The 23100-nt window shown below is 49.5% G+C and overlaps 1 protein-coding gene across 4 annotated transcripts in view; it reads left to right on the forward strand.

The window, feature by feature from the left end:
* Nucleotides 1–390: 390 nt before the first annotated feature.
* The window catches only part of LOC309653426 (protein Shroom2-like), a 138228-nt gene continuing 115518 nt past the window's right edge, over nt 391–23100 (forward strand). For 2 of the 4 annotated variants that reach the window (XM_082448056.1, XM_082448057.1), the window contains exon 1: nt 394–794. In XM_082448056.1, the coding sequence (XP_082304182.1) occupies nt 630–794 (165 nt within the window). In that variant the 5' untranslated portion in view covers nt 394–629. Of the gene's footprint in view, nt 795–23100 lie in introns of all 4 variants that reach the window. The other 2 variants (XM_082448058.1, XM_082448059.1) reach the window with 2 other exon arrangements.

Raw genomic sequence — 23100 nt, forward strand, 5'->3', positions numbered from 1 at the left:
GCCCGGCGCCCGAGACGGAGGAGGAGGCCCCGGACCTCGAGCCCCCGCCCGCCCTCTGGCCCCGCGGGTCGCGCCCCTCACCCCGAGCGCGCGCCCCCCACCCCGCCTCCCAAGCCTGCGCGCGCCCCGAGCGCGAGCTCCGGCCCCGGCCCACAGCACTCGGCTGGCGGAGCGAGGTCCTGAGCGCGCTCCCAGCCTCGGGGCGACTTGGGGAGCCCCGGGCACGCGCGCCACCGATCCCCGCGCCTCTCCCCGCCCCCCCACCGCCGGCGGCCGCGGGGGTCCCGGACGGCGCACCTCTTCCCCCCACCCTCCGGGCAACTGACGGGAGCCCGAGCGCGCGCCGGACCCCGCCGCTCCCCGCCCCCTCCCCGCGGGCCCGCCCCCTCCGGGGCCCGCCCTCCCCCGCGCGCCGCGCCGCGCCGCGCCGCGCGTCCTCCCGGCTCCCTCCCTGTCCGGGGCCGGTACTTTCCTCCCAAGTTGCAGCGCAAGTTTGCCAGTGGCCGGCGGCGGCGGGGGCGCCGCGAGCCTCCCTCGCCCTCGGCCGGCCGGGGCTCCCCGGAGTGCATGGGCGCAGGTCGGGCGGCCCTGGGGGCCTGAGCGGCCGCGCCGCCTCCGCGCCCCGCGCCATGGAGGGCGCAGAGCCCCGCGCGCGGCCAGAGCGCCTGGCAGAGGCCGAGGCGCGGGCGGCCGATGGCGGGCGCCTAGTGGAGGTGCAGCTGAGCGGCGGCGCCCCTTGGGGCTTCACCCTGAAGGGCGGCCGCGAGCACGGCGAGCCGCTGGTAATCACGAAGGTACGGAGGGCGCGGGACACGCACGGTGACAGGCGGGAGGTGGCCTGGGGCCGAGGGACTCGTCGGGGGGTAGGAGCGCTGGAGGGGGTGTCCGGTTCGCGCCCCCGGGACCGGGACGCGCGTCCGCCTGGGTCACCTGCGAGGACGTGGGTAGTAGGACTCGCATAGGTGTGTGGTCCGGGCGCCACCTTGACCCCTCTGCGTTGTTTCCCGGTCCTGCTGGCTCCCAGCGCCGCGCAGTTTCAATGGCTCCTGTTCCGGGTCCCCTCCCCTCCCCCTCCGGGAAAGGGCCTGGCAGGGTCCCCTGTCACTCCCGGCCTCGCCTGCGCCGGCCTGCACCTGTGGGCCTACCCAGAGGTCGGGGAGGGACATTCCCACGTGCCGGGGGTGCACAGAGACGTCCCCACCTGTGTTTGCCTGTCTGGGTCCTTGTTTCTGCACCCCTTGGACCTGCACCCGTTATCGCTAGGAAGCCCAGACTAGCAGCTGCCGCCAGCCTAGCTTCTCGATTCCCAAAAGCCCATCAATATTTATTGACTTTCGCTTCCAGCCCTAGACCCACGACGCTCTGGATACCTGCAAAAACAAATTGAAACTTTTCAGCGTCCTTTATAAAAGTGGGATTTGAGCCCCCAAAATAAGTTTCTAATGTGTGTGTGTGTGTGTGTGTGTGTGTGTGTGTGTGTGTGTGTGTAGGGGTTACTTTAGAACTTTGAATTCTCTTGTCTCAAAACAGAAAACCCATCTTGAAACTTACCAGCCGAACCTGTATAAAGCTGTAAAAGCACACAAACAGCAAACCAGTCGTCCTGTTTTCTTCTGGTTAAAAGTGTCTATTGGTCAGTTTCTCTGGGAAGGTCTGGGCCGCGCCATTCCTGGGGACAAAGTTCCCTTTAAAATGCAAAAATTCTTGGCTCCTAGTAGCGTTTGAAGGTGACTTACTGGTTTTCTCTGCTTTGCTGCTTCACCACAGCAGGAAGAACTAAAGTGACTCCTAACCCACCCCACCGGATTGAATTTGGGAGGCGGTGTGGCTTTGTTGTCTGGATAGTAAATGAGACACTAAACTTCTCTGATCTTTATTTTCGCTCATTTTTATATTTATAAAACTAGAAACTTTGAGGGGAGACGTGCACTGAATTTATGTGGAACCGGGGAAAGAGGCTGTCATTGTTGTTATAAGTTTCACCCATGTGCAACCCATTAATGAATTGGATTCTTTGGAAAAATGTATGTGGCGGAGCAGGCATAGAGTGTACACGTTGTGCAGGACAGGCATTTCCTGCATATACATGCATTAAGGCATAGTAGCCTGTGCCTTTTCAATAATAAAAGTTTTACCGGGCATTTCTGATGGTAAAAGTTAAAAAGGTATCAGGTAAATTACTCAGACTTTTATCATTTATAGGGATTCTTTTAAAAAAGAATACGCGCGCGCGCGCGATTCAACCTGTCTTCCTCGGACGTGTCTTTACAGCAGGTGGAGTAAGCCGTAAAACATTATTTAAGATGACATGTTGCTTTTTGGGCTTATGCAGTGTAAGAAAGCTGGACTTAAACTCTAAAATTCAGTTGTTTTACCGGAAGCTGGAGAAGGGGACCTCCTCCTTTCTCTGTACCTCAAGTTCTAAAAAACCCCGTGCATTCATAGTGGTTTCTCTTCTCCCTGTGCAAGAGGACCCTGTTGTAGAAACTGAAGGAGGTGGGCAGTAAAACCCATGGACACACACCAGGGCCTATTCAGGGCACAGGAGGCAGGCAGTCTGCTCCTGATTGATATGGCCCCTGGGTTGGCTGTCACGGTAGTTGCTAAGGTGTGTGGGTGGGGGGGAGGGGGCTAGGCTGGTAGCGGTGTACACGCCCTGCCTTTCCAGATCGTGCTTCAGGATTTTGCAGAAATAAAACTGCTTATGAGTCTCATCTGAGATGCTAATATGTCCCTCCCTTAAACTGCTGCTTGGTTTTTATAGGTGCTTTACTGTGACTGGAGATTTGTGGTTTCTTTGCTTAGGATGGAGAGGATTCAGGACAGTTTGGGACATCTGTGACAAATTTCCACGCACACTTGTGTACACATGCACACACGTGTGCTCACACATGCATGTATATATTCCTTAACCACACATTGTATTGCATGGTGGTGGCAGTATTTCACCTACTTGTCTTTTCTCCTGGATTAAGTCATCACTGATGCTTGCTTACAATCCAACAGCTGGTAATTTACTGTCACATTATTACAGAAGGATAAAGGAAAGCGTGTCCATTATAATCACTTAAAAAATGGAAATAGACTGTTGTGATGGAGACTGGGGAAATTTGTCCCACCTCCAGAATTTAGATTAATCCAAGCTTTGAATCTTCTTTTCCCAGTAGCTACTGAAAACTGTCTAGGGCTCATTAAATAATAGGCCTTCTAATAGTTTTTTTTTTGCATTTAAGAAACCTTGTAATTAAATAGTTACATATTAGAGCCCTGGGATATTATACAGCTCATTTCTAACAGAATCTGATTTGGAAGAAGCTTGATCCAGTGTAAGAGGACACACTCTGTTTATGATGTTGAGTGTCTCAGTTGAAAGCCTCATAGGAGTGTACGTCTTAGAACTGGAAGTGGTGCCAAGAACAAGGCTGGTTCACTCCCTGATCTCCTGATGGAGTTTTTTATTTTATTTTAATTGATTGAGTGATTGATTGATTGATTGATGGCTGCGTTGGGTGTTCGTTGCTGCCCACGGGCTTTCTCTAGTTGCGGCGCGCGGGGGTTACTCTTCATTGCGGTGCGCGGGCCTCTCATCGCAGTGGCTTCTCTTGTTGCGGAGCACGGGCTCTAGGCGCCTGGGCTTCAGTAGTTGTGGCTCGTGGGCTCAGCAGTTGTGGCTCGTGGGCTCAGCAGTTGTGGCTCGTGGGCTCAGCAGTTGTGGCTCGTGGGCTCAGCAGTTGTGGCTCGTGGGTTCAGCAGTTGTGGCGCGTGGGCTCAGTAGTTGTGGCTCGCGGGCTCAGCAGTTGTGGCTCGCGGGCTCTAGAGCGCAGGCTCAGTAGTTGCGGTGCACAGGCCCGGTTGCCCCGCGGCATGCGGGATCTTCCTGGACCAGGGCTCGAACCCGTGAGCCCTGCCTTGGCAGGCGGATTCTTAAGCACTGCGCCACCAGGGAAGCCCCTTGATGGCGTTTCATTAGCCCATTTTGTAGGTGAAACAGCTAAGGCCAAGGAGGGCTCAGTGGTGTGCCCGAGGTCACAAAGCTGGCGAGCCCTGAGAAGGGTCCTCAGGACCACATCCTGACCCTGCATGTCTCTGCTTTCTCTCCACTTGGTGCCATCCGCTCTTGTCTGGCATCACTTGCGATGCCACAGTCAGTAACTTTGTCACATCCTGTGAGGCTTTTTCAACCTTGGCACTACCGATGTTCTGGGCTGGATGTTTCTTTGCTGGGGGCGGTGGCGCTGTCCTATGCATTGTAGGGTGTCTAGCAGCAGCCCTGGACTTTGCCCACTGGCACCACCCCCCAGGTGTAACAACCAGAAAAGTCTGCAGACATTGCCAGATGTCTCCTGGGCACAAATCACCCTCGCTAGAGTAACTGTATATCACTTTTGCTTTGAAAGGATTTTAGCTTTGAACGCTTGTGCTTAATTCTTCTTTTTGAAGATACTCGGAGGCCCCTGGCATGGCTAGCTTTGGCGGGGAAGGCTGTTTTCTTCCTAAGCGCTGGCCCTGATAATAGGCTTTATTTACACAGTAAAACTCAAACAAATACTTGCTTCATCTGCATTTTTGTATCTGGAAAAAGGAAATGGAAGCAGGAACTCCCGAGTGCTGTGTTTCATGGGCATTCGGCGGGGCTGCTCGGTGAGGGCTGCCTTTTCTCTGGGTCGGGTTTGAAGTTAAAGGGATACTGACTTCCCGGGAGTGGCATTCTTGGAATTCAAAGTGCACACATAAAGTCCCCCAGCAAGGTGGCAACCAGATTTGTAACCATTCGTTACATTGACACTGACTTGTAGCTTGACGTATTACCAGGGCTGGAAGATACACAAAACCCCAGTTTTTCACACTGCTGTCGGAGAGGGAGCAGAAATAATGTCCCTGCCTTAGGAAACTCCAAAGACTTTGACTTGTTAGTGTTTCCGAGACTGTGCTTCGATGCGGGACCTCTCAGGAGCTGTGTAAGTAGGTGCGATGTTGTACGTGGCCCTGCTGTCTGCGTGGCACTTTCTTTCCCCATCAGCTCAGCAAGTGTAAAAGTTCCATGGGGGTGGGTAGGGCCTGATTTCTAACGTGTCACTGGAGGGCCTAGAATTCCAGAAGGGCCCTTGGGGATTCGTTAGGAAGCCTTAAGTGGGCCAGCTGGGTGTCAGCAGAGCCCCCTTCGGCCTCAGGAATGTTTGTTAACCGGGGAAGGAATGAAGCCCCTGCCCCTCCTTTTCACCATTTCTTACGTCCTCCTCACCCCTTCCCGCCAAGAATGCCAGAGCCTTAGCCAGGAGCTCCAAAGAAGACAGTAATTTGGGCCTGGCCTGGTCCCACGGGTGGCTCCTTTGGGAACCTGTTGATTTTCAGGTTGCCTTTGGGGACCAGGGCCGTCCTGGGGGGTGGTGCGGGAGAGCCGGGGCTTGGGGTGCCCAGCCTGACGCACCCTCTCAGGAGCCTTCGGACCGTTCGGCGTTTCACTGTATGCCAGACCGTGCCCTTAAATGTCCTTCTTGGTTTGCATGCTGAAGGCGGGGTGGAGGGGAAGCAAGGGCACATTTTTGGGGGGTTGGCCCACACACCCAGGTGGCAAATGTCCTGTGTCAGCCGTTAGAGCTCCTGATGGCGGAGGCTTGGGGCAGAGACTAGCTGTTGGTTGGGGGTGGGAGGTACCTTCTGCGGTGGTCTGAAAGGGGCTCCGTTTCATGGGCTGTGCTGAGTCACGGTCGTTGGTGACCTGGCAACCCTGGTCAGGACAAGTTGTTGTCTGCACGTCCTTATATTTGCCCCCAAGAGCCAAGTTCTTTATCAGTTACCACTGAAGGCTGTGAAAAAGGGGGGGGGGTCTGTTGAATTCAGCTGTGGATCGGGAACCGACGGATCTCAGCCTCTCCGGGTTTTGCTCGATGTCGGTGTTGAAGCACAATCCCACGTCAGCACCCATCTAGGGACCACTGCCACTTCCCAGGGCGAGAAATAAATGGTGGGTGGGTGAGGGCTGGGCACCCCTCCTCGGCAGACCCAGGTGCTGTGGGTACTGTTATGGCCGAGGCAACTCCTGGGCACTGTGAGATCCCAGCGTCTTTGAGGCCAGCTGCAGTTGAATGATTGTTGGGAGGAGTGTAATGCCAGAGACTCATTTGTATTTAAAAATTAATAGTACGGTTTAAAAAAAAAAAAAAAGAAGGGTGAGTTTTCTTTCCTGTGCTGAAACACCTTTCCAGTTGGTGGAAAGGCAAGACCTGCCTTGCCAGCTGGCATTCAGATATATCTTTATTCCCTTGTCCCAGCCTGTGCCTAGCTGGGTCCTGTTAGTTCTTAGCCCTGGTCCTGCGGAGGTGTTTTGGGTGCAGGGGTGGGAAGTCTGGTAGAGAGACCCAAGTCCCATCCCGAGCTCTGGTGCTGGAGCTTTGAGGTGCACTGGGTGGGGGGTTCTTTCCTCTCCTAGAAATTAATTCAGCAGGACTCACATCTATAAATCCAGAGGCTTCCACAGTGTGAAAAGCTATAAACTTAAGCTGTGCATCACACTTCTGCATCGTGGTGGATTTTGCCTTTCCTGGGTTCAGTTATGAGTGCTTCATAACATGTCCTAACATTCATCTTTTGAAAAGAAGAAAACAAGTTTGCCCGAGAGCTAAATGTAGAAGAGAATGAGAATGAAAGGCTCATAAAAATAGTCGTTTTCACCTTGTCCTAACGAGCTGGGATTTCTTAATTCACCTTTCTATTTCTCGGCCAAAGAAACTGGGCTCCCAGCTTGGAAAGGGCTGGCTTTTCTATTTGGAAGGCATTTTGGAGCTGTCCTCTTGCCAAAGTTGTTTTGTGTCAGCATGCAGATAAACCTGGATTTGAGGATTTCTTCGGGGCTCTGGGGAGCTTTTCTTCTTGTACACTGGGCGCAGTGTAAACAGTCAATGAGATAATTTAGGGACTTAAAGGCTGAACAGACTTTTTATTCAGTCTTACCTCTTTTACTTTTCATGCACTGCAGTCAGGCATGGGGGCCATCCTTTGATGAGAAATTATGCAAGCCGCACTCTTCCAAGCTGCAATTTCCACCCACACGAAGGGTTTTGAAAGCCCTCAGGGTTGCATATTGCTCTTTTGGTCTTTTTAAAACCTTGCCAGTGTTCAACAGAGGGAGGGTGTATTCTGGAAGAACTGTTCTCCTGTTACCTTGCTGGAGTGGATATTTGCATGGCCCTGTGGTAGGTGGAGCCTGCTTCCTTCACCAGTGTGAATGTTAAGGCCTGTCTTCGGGGGAACTTATCTTAGTAGAAGGACGACGGTAGGCTATGGTTAAAAAATAATTGGACTAACTTTATTTTAGGTTCGAACAAATAAGGTTGTTCTGAAAAGCCAGGATGTTCTGAATTGCAAAGCAGAAGTAACTTTTTTTTTTTTTTTTTTTTAACCTGGGCTGTTTTTCTAAAATCTCCTGGGTATGAAGTTGGAGGCAATGTCTGCAGCCTCTGTTGGATGGATCTGGAAGAACAGTGCTCTACACGGCCTGGGAAGGGTTGCGATTGTCTTCCTTTTGGCCAAAGGTGACCAAGACTTTCAGATCAAAGGCAAATTGTGAAGGCCAACAAGAACCCAGGCAGGGTAGATTGTGTGGGCTCTAAAGGCAACCTTGTACTTATTCAAGGGAGGAAAGACACAAAATGTTAGTGTATCTTTTTGAGTTTTGTTTTTATTTTTATCAAAGTGGCTCTTGCGCTGTTGAAATAAGCAAATAGTTCTGCAGGGCTTGTTATCATACCAGCAGCTCCCCATGTCATTTCCTCGTCCCTAGAGAAGCTATTGAAACTTTTTAGCTGATTTCTTTGGGCATTTGCCTGTATTCTATGTGGCTGCTACTTTCATTGTTCCGTTTCGGGATGACTGTGGACTTCCCACTGTGGAAGCTTGGGATGTAGTCTTTTTTTCCACACCAACTACCCAGACACATACCTTGAGCCCCCATACTCCCAATGTAACTACATAATAATTTTGGTTAGAAGAGGGTTTTTTCAACCTTAGCACCGCTGACGTTTGGGGCCGAATAGTTCTTTGCCGCGGGGGGCCGTCCTGTGCCCTGTGGGATGGCGAGCATAATCCCTGACCTCCACCCGCTAGAAGCCAGTACAGACTCCTCCATCTCCTGTAGCTGAGATGGTCAGAAACGTCTCCAGACGTTGCCAGATGTCCACTGGGGGACAAAGGTCGCCCCCTTTGAACTGGGAGTTTGGGGTGAGCAGATGAAAACTATTATATGTAGGATGGACACACAACAAGGTCCTGCTGTAGAGCACAGGGAACTGTATTCAGTATCTTGTGGTAAGCAATAATGGAAAAGAATATTAAAAAAAAGAACGTCTCTATGCGTAGAACTGGGTCAGTTTGCTGTACAGCAGAGATTGGCACACGTTGTAAATCAACTCTACTTCAATAAAAAAAATAAAATTAAAACAAAAAATACCCCTGTGCGCTGAGACGACCATGGTTCGGGGGAGAGTCATGTGCCACGGTGTTCATTGCGGCGCTCTTTGCGGTGACCAGGACCTGGGGGCATCCTGGGTGTCCATCGACAGATGAATGGATGGGGAAGATGGCTGGTGGGGGGCGGCCGCGTGGCGCGGGGAGATCAGCTCGGTGCTTTGTGACCACCTGGAGGGGTGGGATAGGGAGGGTGGGAGGGAGACGCAAGAGGGAGGAGATGTGGGGATGTGTGTATGCCGGTGGCTGATTCGCTTTGTTGTACAGCAGGGGCTGACACACCATTGTGGAGCAATTGTACTCCAATGAGGATGTTAGAAAAAAAAATTAACATGAATATAAAAAAATAAAAATAAATGGTAAAGCCTCCTGCAAATATGTAGAAAAAGTTATTTAAAGACAAAATTTATTTTTAAAATTTGTTTTTCATCTCATAATTGACAGAATAAAATGTTATAGCATTTGCAAAAAAATAAAAAAATAAATTGCCCCCTTTGAGAACCACTTGGTTAGCAGTTTTCGGTGTGTATGTTATTTTGAATGCCATTGCCAACACTGCTGAGCCTGGTGGTACAAACTATGATTATTTCTCCTGCACAAGTTTTCATAATCACCAAGGGTAAGAATAGGCTTTGTTTCTTTGCCTAATTTTCTATGTGCATATCGTTGATTCATCCGCTGCATCTTCCCCAGGTGCAAAAAATCTTTTACTATATTCAGACACACAGGGGGTCGTCTTTTGAGACCTTCTCTGTCTGAGAATGTCATTATTTTACCTTGACAGTAAATGGATTGTTGGGTGTGGAAGTCTGAGTTGGAGACGGTTTTCCCTCGGCACTTTCTTTGCAGGTGGTGTTCTGATCTCCGCCGGTGTACAGTATTGCTGGGGAGACAACAGAGCTTTCTGTTTCTTTTTTTTTTTTAATTTAATTAATTTATTTTTATTTTTGGCTGCGTTGGGTCTTCGTTGCTGCATGCGGGCTTTTCTCTAGTTGCGGCGAGCAGGGGCTACTCTTTGTTGCGGTGCGCGGGCTTCTCATTGCAGTGGCTTCTCTTGTTGTGGAGCATGGGGCCTAGGCATGTGGCCTTCAGTAGCTGTGGCACGTGGGCTCAGTAGTTGTGGCTCGCGGGGTCTAGAGCGCAGGCTCAGTAGTTGTGGCGCACGGACTTAGTCGCTCCGCGGGATGTGGAATCTTCCCGGACCAGGGCTCGAACCCGTGTCCCCTGCATTGGCAGACGGATTCTTGACCACTGCACCACCAGGGAGGTCCCAAAACTTTCTGTTTCTTAGTCCTTTGGACTATTATTTTTTCTGTCTTATTTTTCTTTTCTCTCTATTTTTGTTCTTCTAGGGAGATTTTGTACAGCCTTATCTTCCAATCCTTCCATTGAGTTTTAAATGTGTGCTTTTGGGTTTTTTTAATTTCCAAAGTTGTTTGTTTGTTTGTTTTGTTAGTGTTGTTCTCGAATGTTCCTTTTTGATACCATACTGATCTGTTTCATGGTTCTTCTTTCATATCTTTGAGAATATTAAACTGGTTTTAAAAAATGTCTTCTTGCTGTGTAGATTCCGTTTCTGAGCTCCACTGCTTTTTGTGTGTTTGTTTGGCTTCTGTTGGAGGCTCAGTTCGTCCTTGCCGTCTGCAGGTATGTAAGAGTGGGTGACCACAATGCTTTTTGGAGGCTGGTGCACGTGGGTGAGTGATCTAGCCAGGCTGCTTCCCTGGGGACTCCTTTAAGGCCATAGCTTCGCTTGTTTCTTTTGGGCTGGTCACATCCCTTCAGATAGTAATGTTTTCCTCTACTGAACATAAGTTTCTGGTGTAGGGCAGATTTGAACGTTGGTGCGAGGTTTGCCAGTTTAGAGGAGCCCTGCTTTGCTCGGCGACGTGACAGTGGTCATCTCTGCCTCCTGCTCTGACCACAGTGGTTCCAGTCTGGAGAGAACGTCTTGCATATGTAGCTGAATCGTGCATTCTGTCCTTAACCTTTTCTCACCCTTAATCCTTCAGACTGTCAAACTAGAATCATTCCCACTTCAGTATATTGACACAGGGGTGAAATGAGTCAGTATGGAAAGCTAGCTCTAGTAGATTTTTTTTTTTTTTTTTTTACATTTTTAAAATTTTATTTATTTATTTTTGGCTGCATTGGATCTTTGTTGCTGTGCGCCGGCTTTCTCTAGTTGCGGAGAGCGGGGGCTACTCTTTGTTGCGGTGCGCGGGCTTCTCATCATGGGGGCTTCTCTTGTTGCAGAGCACAGGCTCTAGGCACGCGGGCTTCAGTAGTTGTGGCTCGTGGGCTCAGTAGTTGTGGCGCACGGGCTTTGTTGCTCTGCGGCATGTGGGATCTTCCCGGACCAGGACTCGAAGCCGTGTCCCCTGAATTAGCAGACGGATTCTCAACCACTGCGCCACCAGGGAAGCCCTAGCTCTAGTAGATTTAAATTCCATCTCTCCTCCCCCTTCCCCCCTTTACCCTACTTCATCCTGCTTCACTAAGAATTTGGAAAACTATAAAAAGTAATGTGAACAAATTTCTTAAAAAAGTAATGTTAGTGTTTGAAATTGCCAATTTATCATTGAAAGACTTTAAGCTGGAATTTTGTATGGCAACATTTTAATGTGTCTCCTAGAGATTTTGGTACTTATTCTGACTGTTTAGCATTGGATTTGTAGAAAAGCATTTAATTCAAATACACATCTTATGCTCAGCACCAGTACATTAGTTGTGCTATTTACAGCCCACTGGAAGTGATTATTTCCTCCTTTCCACCAAAAACTGGTTTTTAAAAAATATATTTATTTATTTATTTATTTAGGCTGCACCGGGTCTTAGTTGTGGCATGCGGGATCTTTAGTTGCAGCATGCAGGCTCTTTAGTTGCGGCATGCGTACTCCCAGTTGCGGCATGCGGACTTTTAGTTGCGGCGTGCATGTGGGATCTAGTTCCCCAACCAGGGATCGAACCCGGGCCCCCGCATTGGGAGCGCGGAGTCTTACCCACCGGACCACCAGGGAAGTCCCTAAAGTGTTTTTGAATAATACTGACTTTTCCTTTTTGTAATATTAATGAAAGGTAGCTGTTTCAGATCAATGTGATGTTCAGAAGAGTAAGATTTTGAAAAGTGGTTTGGGAAGTGAAAATAGTAGGAAAGATGAAGGTTAAGTGTCCCATGACAACAAACTCCATTTCTTCACTGCTTTGCTTTCTGGCAGTAGAAACTCTTTGAGGGCGTGGAGTCAGACCCGCAGGCTTGGTAGAGATGCTTGCTCTCTGCTCACTGGAGCCTGCCTCTCCTTTTCCTTCTGGACGTGCTGCTGGACTACACTTCCCAGCTTCCCTTGCAGCTGTGAGGCCATAGTTCTGCCCAATCAGAAGCAAGTAGAAGTGATGCAGGCCGTTTACCGCCTGTCCTGCTTGCCTCTTCTGGTTGTCTGGAGTGAAGATGGTCCTAGGGCAGAGCCTCATCAGCACGGGTCCCTGAATGCCTGAGGAGGAAGCTGGCTGACCATAGCCTGCTTACCCTCCCAGTAGTACCAGTATATGAGCAAGAAAGAGGCTTCTGTTGTATTTGGGCCATTACACGTTTCTTTGATTACTTACTACAAGAGTTAGAGCATTCTAACAAACGAAATCTGGAGAGAAATCAGGAATTTTCTTTTCTGTTTTGTTTGTTTGTTTTAAATTTTTATTGGAGTATAGTCGATTTACAATGTTGTGAATAGTTTATAGTATAGTTTCAGGTGTATAGCAAAGTGAGTCAGTTATAATACACATATATCTACTCTTTTTTAGATTCTTTTCCCATATAGGTCATTACAGAGTATTGAGAAGAGTTCCCTGTGCTGTACAGTAGATCCTTATTAGTTACCTATTTTACGTGTGGTGATGTGTATACGTCAATCCCAGTCTCCCAATTTATCCCTTCCCCCCCGTTACCCCCTTGGTAACCATAAGTTTGTTTTCAAAAGTTTTCCTTTTAATGAATACCGCTAGCTTTAAGAGACTGAATATATAATGTTTAATTTACACCCATACAGAGGGAATGATTATTTACTTTGTAGAAGGAATCACTGTGGGTGTCCAATTAATTAGCATCTAGCTTATTCCTTGCACACTTATTACAGAAAATGAGACCTGCATGCTCAGAAGTTCAGCTTCTTTCCACCGTAGCTTTTCTCTCAGTTGGTAATTTAATTTTCACCCTGTGTTTCTTTGCCTTCCCCTCCCTGCAGACGGTTGCCTGGGAGCTATGGAGAGGTGGGGCGGAGGCAGGGAGGCTCCCCAGTCCAGCTGCTTAGCCCTCCGGGAGGGCTGACCAGAGGAGAGGAGGGTGGCTGCCGGCTGCTGCCGGTACGATGTCAGGGCGTGCACCTTTCTCCTGGTTGAATTGTGCTTTACTTACCACTTTGGTTCAAGTGCAGAGGGTATTGCCTGGGCGGGTTACAGTAAATCCTCATTAACCGGCATGCCTCTATCAGATTCATCGATTATGATCTTGTATGGCAGGCTCTTCTTTTCCCTAGGGAATAGAAAACAGAGAAACACGAGGTAGACCATCAAGGAAAGGGAGATAAAGGCAAGTGCAAAGTAAAGCTGGTCCCTGGAGGAAGGTGGCATTGGTGTGGGGATCTGAGGGTTACAGGGCAGGGGTTGCTGAGAGGGGTGGGGAAGGAGAGCCTCTTCTGTTCCAGGTGTTGAAATGCTTACGGAAAGCCTGGGAAGGTGGGTGGGGGGAACCCCAGGGACCTGGAGCCCCAGGACCGGTGGCCCTCCGTGACTTTCAAAGGAGGTGAAGGGATTCTTTGCTTGTGGCTTGGAAATGCTGAAGCTGATGAAATACTGCTGCTGCTGAAATTCTGCTTCTGTCTATGTGAATTGTGCCATGTTTGTAAATTTGTAAACACAGTGATACTTATCTGTGCTAATTGTACATGTGCTTGTCAATTTGTAAGCATAGCAATACTGTTTTTTTCTTGTTGCAGAAAGATTCAAACCATCTTGAAAACATTGAGACTAAGGGAAAAGATAATCAGCAACCCAAAACATTTAATAATCTTATTTTTGGTAGTAGAGGTATGTTGAATTCTTTTTCCCCGTCTGTGGAATTCTTTGATTGGTACCGTGCAGATCTAATTATGAGTTGCTTGAACGTAATTCTCTTAAGAATTACGTTGTCGACAATCTTTGGAATCACATGCTAGCTTAAAGGAAGCTTAGTTTTGTGTATGCCACTTGGAATTTTAAAAATGATATGTTTCGTTACTATGGTATATATTGAGTTTTATCATTTAGCTTTTTGTAGACAAGCATATAAAGAAGAAAATCTTAACTTCTGGAAAACTGAGTACTTTGTATTGATCAAAATATGTTGGTCTTTAAAACAACTGTGTGCTTTTTTTGGTAGGTGCAGCTTTTCTTTCAATTTTCATTAGTGTTTAGATGCCCTGAATCTTGAATGAAAGTTTGGAAAGGAAACATCTGGACTTGAAAAGACAGGCCTGCTGCTGCTTGAGTCGTATTTATTTTGTGTTGATTTCACCACAGAGTGGATGAAGTTGTCCAGAGTGGATGCCTCTATGCGTTACGAGCTGGGGTGGGGCTACTTTTTCCCCTCTTCCTCCCCATTTTCAGGGGCTGGCATTCTGGAGAAAAATTATTAGAACCTCACACCACTGCATGTAGTTGTGCAGTTTTACCCCCAAAGGTAAATTTACATTGTCTGCTGCTGATTGAGGACGCGCCTTCTGTCCCTGGCAGGGGCTAGGTTTGCGTTTACAGAGTGTAATTCTCAGGTTACCTGTGGTGTTATTGCCGATCTGAAAGAGGTGTCTCATCCACGCAGAAACGCGTTCTCTTTCTTTTGACCCCTGTGAAAGTGGCTCTTCCCCTTGGCCATCCGCGGCAGTGTTGGTTTCTGCTGGAGGCCCCTCCTTTCTCTCTCCTCTCTTGTCTAGGTGGTCTGGTGCGCTTCCTTGAGGCAGGCAGACAGCTCTCAGGTCTCCACTGCAGGCCCAGATTCTGGGAGAGCCCCCTGGGTACCGCCCAGGCCGCTCCAACTCAGCGTGTTGCAGATGCAGATCTTGCACCTTCCTTTACCTTAATTCTCCTGCACTTCCGGGCCTGCCGACAGGTTTATCCCCACATGCAGGAGACATCCTTGATGCCTGTCTCTCCTTGACCTTCCGTGGCCAACCGATCACCCAGTCCCTGGAGCCTCAGTGTCTCGTATTTGTACCTTCTCTTTCACCCCTGGTGTCCCGGCCTCCGTTATCGCCTCTCGGGGCCGTCACGGGACTGGTCTTGTACTGTCACCGCCTCTGGACTCTCCGTGTGCCAGCCTCCTCTGGACCTCCAGCAGTGCACGTGCCAGAGCCCGGCTGGGCTTCTCAGGCTCTTGCTGGAAAGGTAACTCCTCATGTTGCACCTTAGCTGGTCCAGAAGTTTCTTTACCTTTCAGCTCCTGCCCATTTCCAGCCTTGTCTTCTGCAGTCCTCCCTCCTGCCTTGACTGAGGAAGGAACCTTAGGTGTTTCTAAAGAACGAGGCCACGTGTGTTGTGAAGCCATTACAGAATGACGCTTCCCAGGCCTCCCAGCAACAGCGGATGACTTGCGGTGCGTAACGGGCAGCGGAAGGAAAAGCAGAGTGCGGGACTGCATGAGTCTGCCCTCTAAAGGAGGTGCCCCCGGCCTCACCACAGCGACTTGTTTTGCACATTGCTGTCGCCTGGTCCTGCTTTGTCCTGGAAAGGCAGGCATGCGCACACGTGTGAAGGAAGCCCTGCCAGAATCCCCCACAGGGGGGAGAAGGGGAGAGGGTCCATGGGCTGTCCTGAGTCTCCCTCGCCTGCTGTCCCGGGCTGCATTTCTGCTGTCTTTACTGCCTCCGAGGTCCCTTGTTAACCAGACTTCAGTGTCATGGGCAGGTTGAGGAGGGGGTGGCCCAGGGAGTGTGGAGGACGCAGAGAACCTGACCTGTGACCAGCCTGGGGGGCAGGCCCCTCCCGAGCACCTGTGGCCCCGCGCTGTCGGCCAGAGCCAGCCCAGGCCTGGCGCCACGGGACGCTCGTCCTGTGGATCCACATAGAGACCACGGCCTGGCTTCCTTGCCATCCTTGCAGCCCCGAGAGCCTTCTGACCTCCGGATCTTTGCACATGTCTCCCAGCTCTGCAGCCTCTTGGACTAAGGATGCATGCACAGTGTAGAGGAGGCCCGTTCCATTCCCTGGGGTGGCTGGAGAGTGTGCAGGGCAGGCCTGCCAGCATGGTTTTCCCCTTGAGTTAAAAAAATTTTTTTTTAATTGAGATACAACTCACGTAGCATAAGATTCATCCTTTTAAAAAAGTGTACAGTTTGGTGGGGTTTAGTATACTCACTTAGCTGTGCAGCCATCGCTCTAATTCCAGAAATTTTCATCACCCACGAAAGAAACCCTGTGCCCATCAGCAGTCCCTCCCCGGTCCTCTGCCCCCAGCCCCTGGCAACCACCGGTCTCCTGTCTGTCTCCGTGGCTTTGCCTCTTCTGGGCGTTTCATCTAAACAGAACCACACAATGCGTGGCCTTTTGTGTTGGCTTCTTTCACTCCGCATCACGTTTTCGAGGCTCATCCACGTTAGCGTGTGTCAGGACTTCATTCCTTTTTATGGCTGAATGATATTGCACTTTATGGGTAGAGCACATTTTGTTTATCATTTGTCAGTTGATCGACATCTGGTTGTTTCCACCTTTTTGCTTTTATGAATAATGCTCCTGTGGAGAGTCGCACATTCACAGAGTTGTCTGTGTGTGGATGTATGTTTCACTTCTCTTGGGTATTTTCCTTGCACTTTGCGCTTGCCATCCGCACGCCCAGGCGTGGTACCTGTGATTCCCTGAGCACGGTCGGCGAGGGTGGGGGGGTCATACCTCTCATGAACCAAAAGAATAGAATTGGTCTTTCTGGCTTCGAGGCTGTTTAAGCACAATTGAAACTGACCATTTGGAAACCTTAAAATCTTAAAAAGAACACTTTTCAAAACTCATGGGACTTAACGACCACAGAGGGGATGTGGACCCCTGCTCTGACACACGCCGTCAGCCTCTCGCCTCGGCCCCTGGAACACCCCACAGTGTGTGTTGTTGGTTCCCCACATCATCTTTGTCCGTAGGATGGCAACTAACTTTCTGAAGCCTTGCTTTTGGCTGCTGCTTCTTGCTTTTGCGCATGAGCGTAGAGCATCTCCAAACAGCCCTAGAAAGCGGACACCCGTATTTCTCCTGTATCGCAGATGAGGGTAGCGATTTGCCAAAAGGGGGGACTGCACCCACTGCCCTGGCCGCCCATCAGGGCTATCCTCAGGAGGAGGGAAGCTGCAGCCTGTCTGTTGAGTGCGTGGAAGATGGAAGGAGGACACCGTCCTTTGCTCCTGGCACCCTGCTGACCCCCGTTCTTCTGTGGAGGATGCCATTTCCTGTCTGCAGGGGTGGGTTCTGGGGTGCAGACTCTGAGGAGGGTCACACTCTGTGGCCAAGGGCAGTAACAACTCAGCCAGGCATCGCCCCGCCTCCACCTTGGGAAATGAGCTTCTCTCTTTTCCTTTCTGCTCTCTTTCCCGTAACACAGCTTCAAATGAAAACGAGGCTCCGCATCTCGAACCCTTCTGGTTCTTTGATGAACCCAGACTACAGGGGAATCCCTGAATGGACTTAACCTTTCGAGGGTTGGGGGTGCCTTGACATTATCTTCATATCACGTTGTACAGTTTATCAAGTTTTCTGTTGAGTCTTTCTTTTCACCCTTGTTCTGTAATGAGCCTGCTGGGAGGCTTGACCAGGGTTGTTTATGTTTATAGGTGGGAAACCAAGCCCCGAGCGGCCTGCTTGCAGATCTTATTAGGTGGTCAGGACCAGGGCTCTAGCCGGGGCCTTTGAGTACAGAAGTGCACTAAAGCTCTTTTTTCTATGTGACTTAAAAAAAATCTTTCTTTCTTTCTTTTTTTTTAATATTTACTTATTTGGCTGCGCTGGGTCTCAGTTGCGGCACGCGGGATTTTTTTTTTTTTGTAGTTGTGGCGTGCATGTGGGATCTTAGTTCCCCAACCAAGGATTGAACCCGGGCCCCCTGCATTGGGAGCATGGACTCTTAACCACTGGACCACCAGGGAAGTCCCCAAAAGTCTTTCTTAAGGTCATTGTTTAAAGTGTAAAAATCCTGAGGATTTTATAAAATTACATGCCATCTCCCCCACTTCTCTGAAATCCATATGAAGTACCAGAAGTCTCACCTTGGCCATAGACATACTCATGATGTTTCTAATATTTGGATGATCCTCTGTAAACTAGAGGTCAGCAGACTTTCTTCTGCAAACGGCCAGGGTCAGTGTTTTTGGCTTTGTGGACTGAACTACTCCTTTCTGCTGTTGTGGCATGAAAACAGCCATAGACAACGTGGAAAGGCAGGGGGATTGCACCCCGGCAAGCGGTGGTTTTCACAGTGCGGCCCCCAGACCAGCCGCATCAGTCTCACCTGGGGCCTTGTTAGAAACGCAGGGTCCTGGCCCCGCTGCAGACCTACTGAACCCCAAACTGGGGCTCGGTCGGGAATCCTCCTGGGGATTCTGACGCTGGCTCCAATTTGAGAACTGGTGCTCTAGAAAGGTGTGACTCACCTGCCATTTATATTGGAATTAACAAGTGCTATCCTACTGAATCAGGGTTGGTGGTGCCCAGGAATCGGAATTTTAACAATGGCCCCAAGATGGTCTTATGCCCATGGAATAAGAACCAATTTCTAAAGCAGGATTAGTTTGGACCAGTAGAGGAGATGGGGGAGGTGTCAGGGAACTTTTGAAACCTCAGCTGGGACTTGCTTGGGGTGGGGAGGTAGTGAGAAGAGGGTGATGTGGAAGATTGGGGCGGGGGTGGCCTTGTGTCACCTTATTATGAACTGTGCCTGGAGTCCCTGGTCCCAGAAGGTGAATTTCTTTCTCCCAACCCCTCATGTGTGTCCCAAAGCCGGGAGCTTCTGGAACTGAAATTCAGCCCTTCTGTTAATAGCTATTGGACACCACATTTCTTTTTTTTTTTTTTTAGAAAGGAATTTGATTGATACCAAGGGTGGGGGAATTCTTTTTTTTTTTTTTTTTTAGACACCAATTGTACTTGAACATTTGTTATTTTATTTTATTTTATTTTTAATTAATTTATTTATTTTTGGCTGTGTTGGGTCTTCGTTTCTGTGCGAGGGCTTTCTCTAGTTGTGGCAAGCGGGGGCCACTCCTCATCGCGGTGTGCGGCCCTCTCACTATCGCGGCCTCTCTTTTTGCGGAGCACAGGCTCCAGACGCGCAGGCTCAGCAGTTGTGGCTCACGGGCGTAGTTGCTCCGCGGCATGTGGGATCTTCCCAGACCAGGGCTCGAACCCGTGTCCCTGCATTGGCAGGCAGATTCTCAACCACTGCGCCACCAGGGAAGCCCCAACACCACATTTCTTAATGCGTGTGTTTGGTATTTAATATGAAAACAGGTCAAGAGCACACTGTATGTTTCCTTTGATATAAATGTCCAGCGCAGGCAGATGCACAGAGACAGAACTGACGGGCAGTCGTCAGGGGGAGAAATGGGGTGATGAAAATATGCTGGAATTAGAGAGTGGTGATGGCTGCACCGCCCTGAGCATACTAAACCCCATTGGATTTTCTCTTTTATTAAATTAATTTTTATTGGAATAGAGTTGGTTTACAGTGTTGTGTTAGTTTCAGGTGTACAGCACAGTGAATCACTTATACGTATACCTATATCCACTCTCTTTTAGATTCTTTTCCCATAGAGGCCATGACAGAGTATTGAGTAGAGTTCCCTGTGCTGTACCGTAGGTCCTTGTTAGTTATCTATTTTGTATATGGATGTACTCTTTGAAGGGGTGAATTTTATGGTATGTGACTTATAGCCCAATAAAGTTGTTACTTACCATAAGGAAATGGGTCAAGGTGTTCAGCCTTATGCTTGAGTTGCCCAGACCTGGTGGAGAGGAGGCTGATGGGAGGCCCCTCCTAGGGCTTGTCCTGTGGGCAGACCCTCCACACCCCTCACCATGCACGTCACAGGGATTCCTCTGCTGGTGCTGGGTGGACCCACAGGCAGACCGCCTGCGGAGGGAGTCAGCCCCTGGGCTGGGGGAGGGGCCCACGCTGTTCCTGCAGGTTAGTGGCAGGGGAGGGGGCCGCAGTGGGTGAGGTGGGCGCTGAGAGCCAGGGAAGGGTTTTTTGTTTTTTGTTTTCAAATCATTGTTTATTTATTTATTTTTGGCTGTGCTGGGTCTTCGTTTCTGTGCGAGGGCTTTCTCCAGTTGTGGCGAGTGGGGGCCACTCTTCATCGTGGTGCGCGAACCTCTCACTATCGCGGCCTCTCTTGTTGCGGAGCACAGGCTCCAGACGCGCAGGCTCAGTAGTTGTGGCTCACGGGCCCAGTTGCTCCACGGCATGTGGGATCTTCCCGGACCAGGGCTCGAACCCGTGTCCCCCGCGTCGGCAGGCAGACTCTCAACCGCTGCGCCACCAGGGAAGCCCCCCAGGGAAGGTTTTTAAGCAGGAGGTGATGGCGGGGATCTCTGCAGCAGAGGGCAGATGGGTGCGGGGGTGTGGGCAGGAGTCGGAACGCTGCGGGCTCCTGGTGCTGATAGAGGGAAGGCAAGGGATCTGAGTGGTACCCCGGGGCACAGCAGGGTCCACCTAGCACTTGGCTGGAGGGTGCTGGAGATGGCCCTGAATGTGCTGGGTGGCTGCAGGTGCTGGTCACCTCTCCCATCCCATTTGGTGGAGGCCCGGGGCTGCACGGCGATGGGAGTCCCAGCTCCTACGTGCAGGTGGCACCTCTAGAAAGCCCCGGGGAGGGAGCAGGTGTGTTCCAGGGCAGCCCTGGCCCCTCCCCTTTGCCCAGGTGGAGTTGGGGTGATGGGCAGGTGTGGTCTCAACACACTCGCCCAGGGCCACGTGGAGCAGGTGTGCTAGGGGCGCCTCCCCTGGGCCTCTGTCCCTTCCGGAGGGTTCCCGACAGACACTTGACTTGCTTTGCTGCTGTGTTTTCCATGCTTGGTCCTAGCTGCTTCGACAGGAAAGGAATCAGTTGGAAAAAAGACTCCCTTTGAGTGTAATAATTATTGGAAAGTAGGTGTCTAGTTCAACCATTTGAGTCACTTTGACTCAATTTTTGTCTTTTTTTTTTTCCCCGCCTTTTTATGAAACATCAGTCAAAATAAGGATGTCACAAACAAAACAAAGGCTAGGTCTTGGCGGGGCTTCTCTGGAAGGGAAGATGAGAGTAGTTTTGCTTTTCTTGTTTTAAATAGCATGCAGCCAGCGATATCCTGGTGAGGATTAAATGTCATAATGATGATTTCAGGAGCTCTAGAAGTGAGGAGATAGCTGAAGGTTCAGATGTCCCTTTCGTTAAAAAGAGTTAGGAAGAGCGTCTCTACGTGGACGTGTGTTCACTGTTGAAGGGATTACAGACCACGTGTAGAAACGACCTCTGTGCATAATAGAAAAAACAGTAATTTAAAAGTTCAGTAACTATCAAACAGCCCTGGGCTGACAGCCTGCACTTTGGGGACCCAGTTCCAGTAGAAGCATTGAAAGCTAGACTTCCCTTGTAATTTAGCCCCAAGCCGTAGCCCAATATAAATAATATGAATCCCCACAAAACTGTAACTCGTCAAATGAACCACCTAATTTTGCACAGATCAATAATCATTCTGGTTATGTGACTTCTGCCAAATTGATTGCACTCTAGAATAAAAATCAATGGCTATGTAATTGAATAAATCTTTTCCATGCTTTGTTCTCTTACTTTTCTTGTAATTCTTTTTTTTTTTCTTGTAATTCTTAATTGTAGATTGTATTTTTAAAAAAATTTTTATATTTATTTATTTGGTTGCTCTGGGTCTTAGTTGCGTCAGGCGGGCTCCTTAGTTGTGGCTCACTGGCTCCTTAGTTGTGGCATGCGAACTCTTAGTTGCGGCATGCATGTGGGATCTAGTTTCCTGACCAGGGGTCGAACCCGGGCCCCCTGCATTGGGAGCGTGGAGTCTTAACCACTGTGCCACCAGGGGAGTCCCTTGTAGAGTGTATTTAAATTGTCACTAGATTGTATTTTTATAGTTGTGCCTTCAATTCATGTAAAATTATATGCTGTGAAAACATAATCAGGTATTACTTTTCTCAGAAAGAGGGAGGATCTGAGAAAGTCATTTTTGGTTTTTGGCTATGTTTTGTTTTTGGTGGTAATCAGGAAGTCATGTTTCAGATTTAAATACAGAAACAACATTTAGGTTTTAGGCGAACGAGGTTAGTACGTTCTGGGTTTTCCCTCAAATCGTTCTAGTTTAACTGTTCAAGCGTTTAAAAAAATCATTGATTTCTAGTGAGAAAAGGGAAACACGTTAAGTTCAGATACATAAAACCTAGAAGTCTTCCATTGATTCTCCCCGCCTCCCAGGAATGATGCGTTTGGACAGAAGTAATTGTATGGAACCTTTCTTAGTTCCAGAATTTAGAGCCTCCGAGTCCAGGGAACAATGATGGAAAGTGGGAGAAGCATTCTGGGGATTGGAATGCCTGCGAGCCGATCAATAGCCCCGCTGTGCTTCTGTGATCCCAGCACACAAGAATTCTGCCCTTTTGAACCGTGCAGGGTCTTGATTGGGCCAGGCCAGTTAATGTAGCTGTTTTCCCCCATTCAGACGCAGCATTAGGGTTCAGAACCTGGGCAGGGTAGGGAGAGCCTCTCGAAGCCAAACACTCCCAGAAATCCCAGGTGGGATGCAAGGGACCGCCACCCACTGGGACTGGCAGCATCTCCACTGCTCGCGATGGTCTGCTGAAAGGAGTGGAGCAGTTTCATTTCTTGCAATGGAGTAGCTCATTTTCAGAGGTGGTGGAGTAAAAGCAGGAAAGATTTTGGACTTCCCTGGTGGCGCAGTGGTTAAGAATCCACCTGCCAATGCAGGGGACACAGGTTCGAGCCCTGGTCTGGGAGGATCCCACATGCCGCAGAGCAGCCGGGCCCGTGCCCCACAGCTGCTGACCCTGCGTGCGCTCTGGAGCCTGTGAGCCACAACTGCTGAGCCCACGTGCCGCAACTGCTGAAGCCTGCGCGCCTGGAGCCCGTGCTATGCAACGGGAGAGGCCACCCAATGAGAAGTACGCACACTGCAATGAAGAGTAGCCTCCGCTCGCCGCAACTAGAGAAAGCCCGCACGCAGCAATGAAGACCCAACGCAGCCAAAAATGAAAACAAATACATTTATTTAAAAAAAAAAAAAAAAAGCAGGAAAGATTTCTCCTGAATGAAAGATCACTATTCTTACATCAGGAGCTTTGGAAAAATAACCCTTCAATATCAAAATACAAAGGTTATGGAATAATATGTGCTTGGAGTAGCTGTAAAGGGCTCGATCTAGAAACTTCAAGTTTCAAAAATTTATCTGTGCAGCTCAGTATTAAAGAAAAAAACCCGACTGCTCTTGAACAAAATGAAAGGAATTGCAAGGAATGTATTTTAAGCCTGCTTCATTGCCTGGGGTAATTACCCATGATTCTGTCTTCTGAGTAGAGACCACATTCATTGTGTAATTAGTTTTTGCTTCAAGAAAACA

This window comes from Balaenoptera physalus (genome assembly GCF_965194825.1).
Source record: "Balaenoptera physalus genome assembly, chromosome: Y".
Lineage (NCBI taxonomy): Eukaryota > Metazoa > Chordata > Mammalia > Artiodactyla > Balaenopteridae > Balaenoptera > Balaenoptera physalus.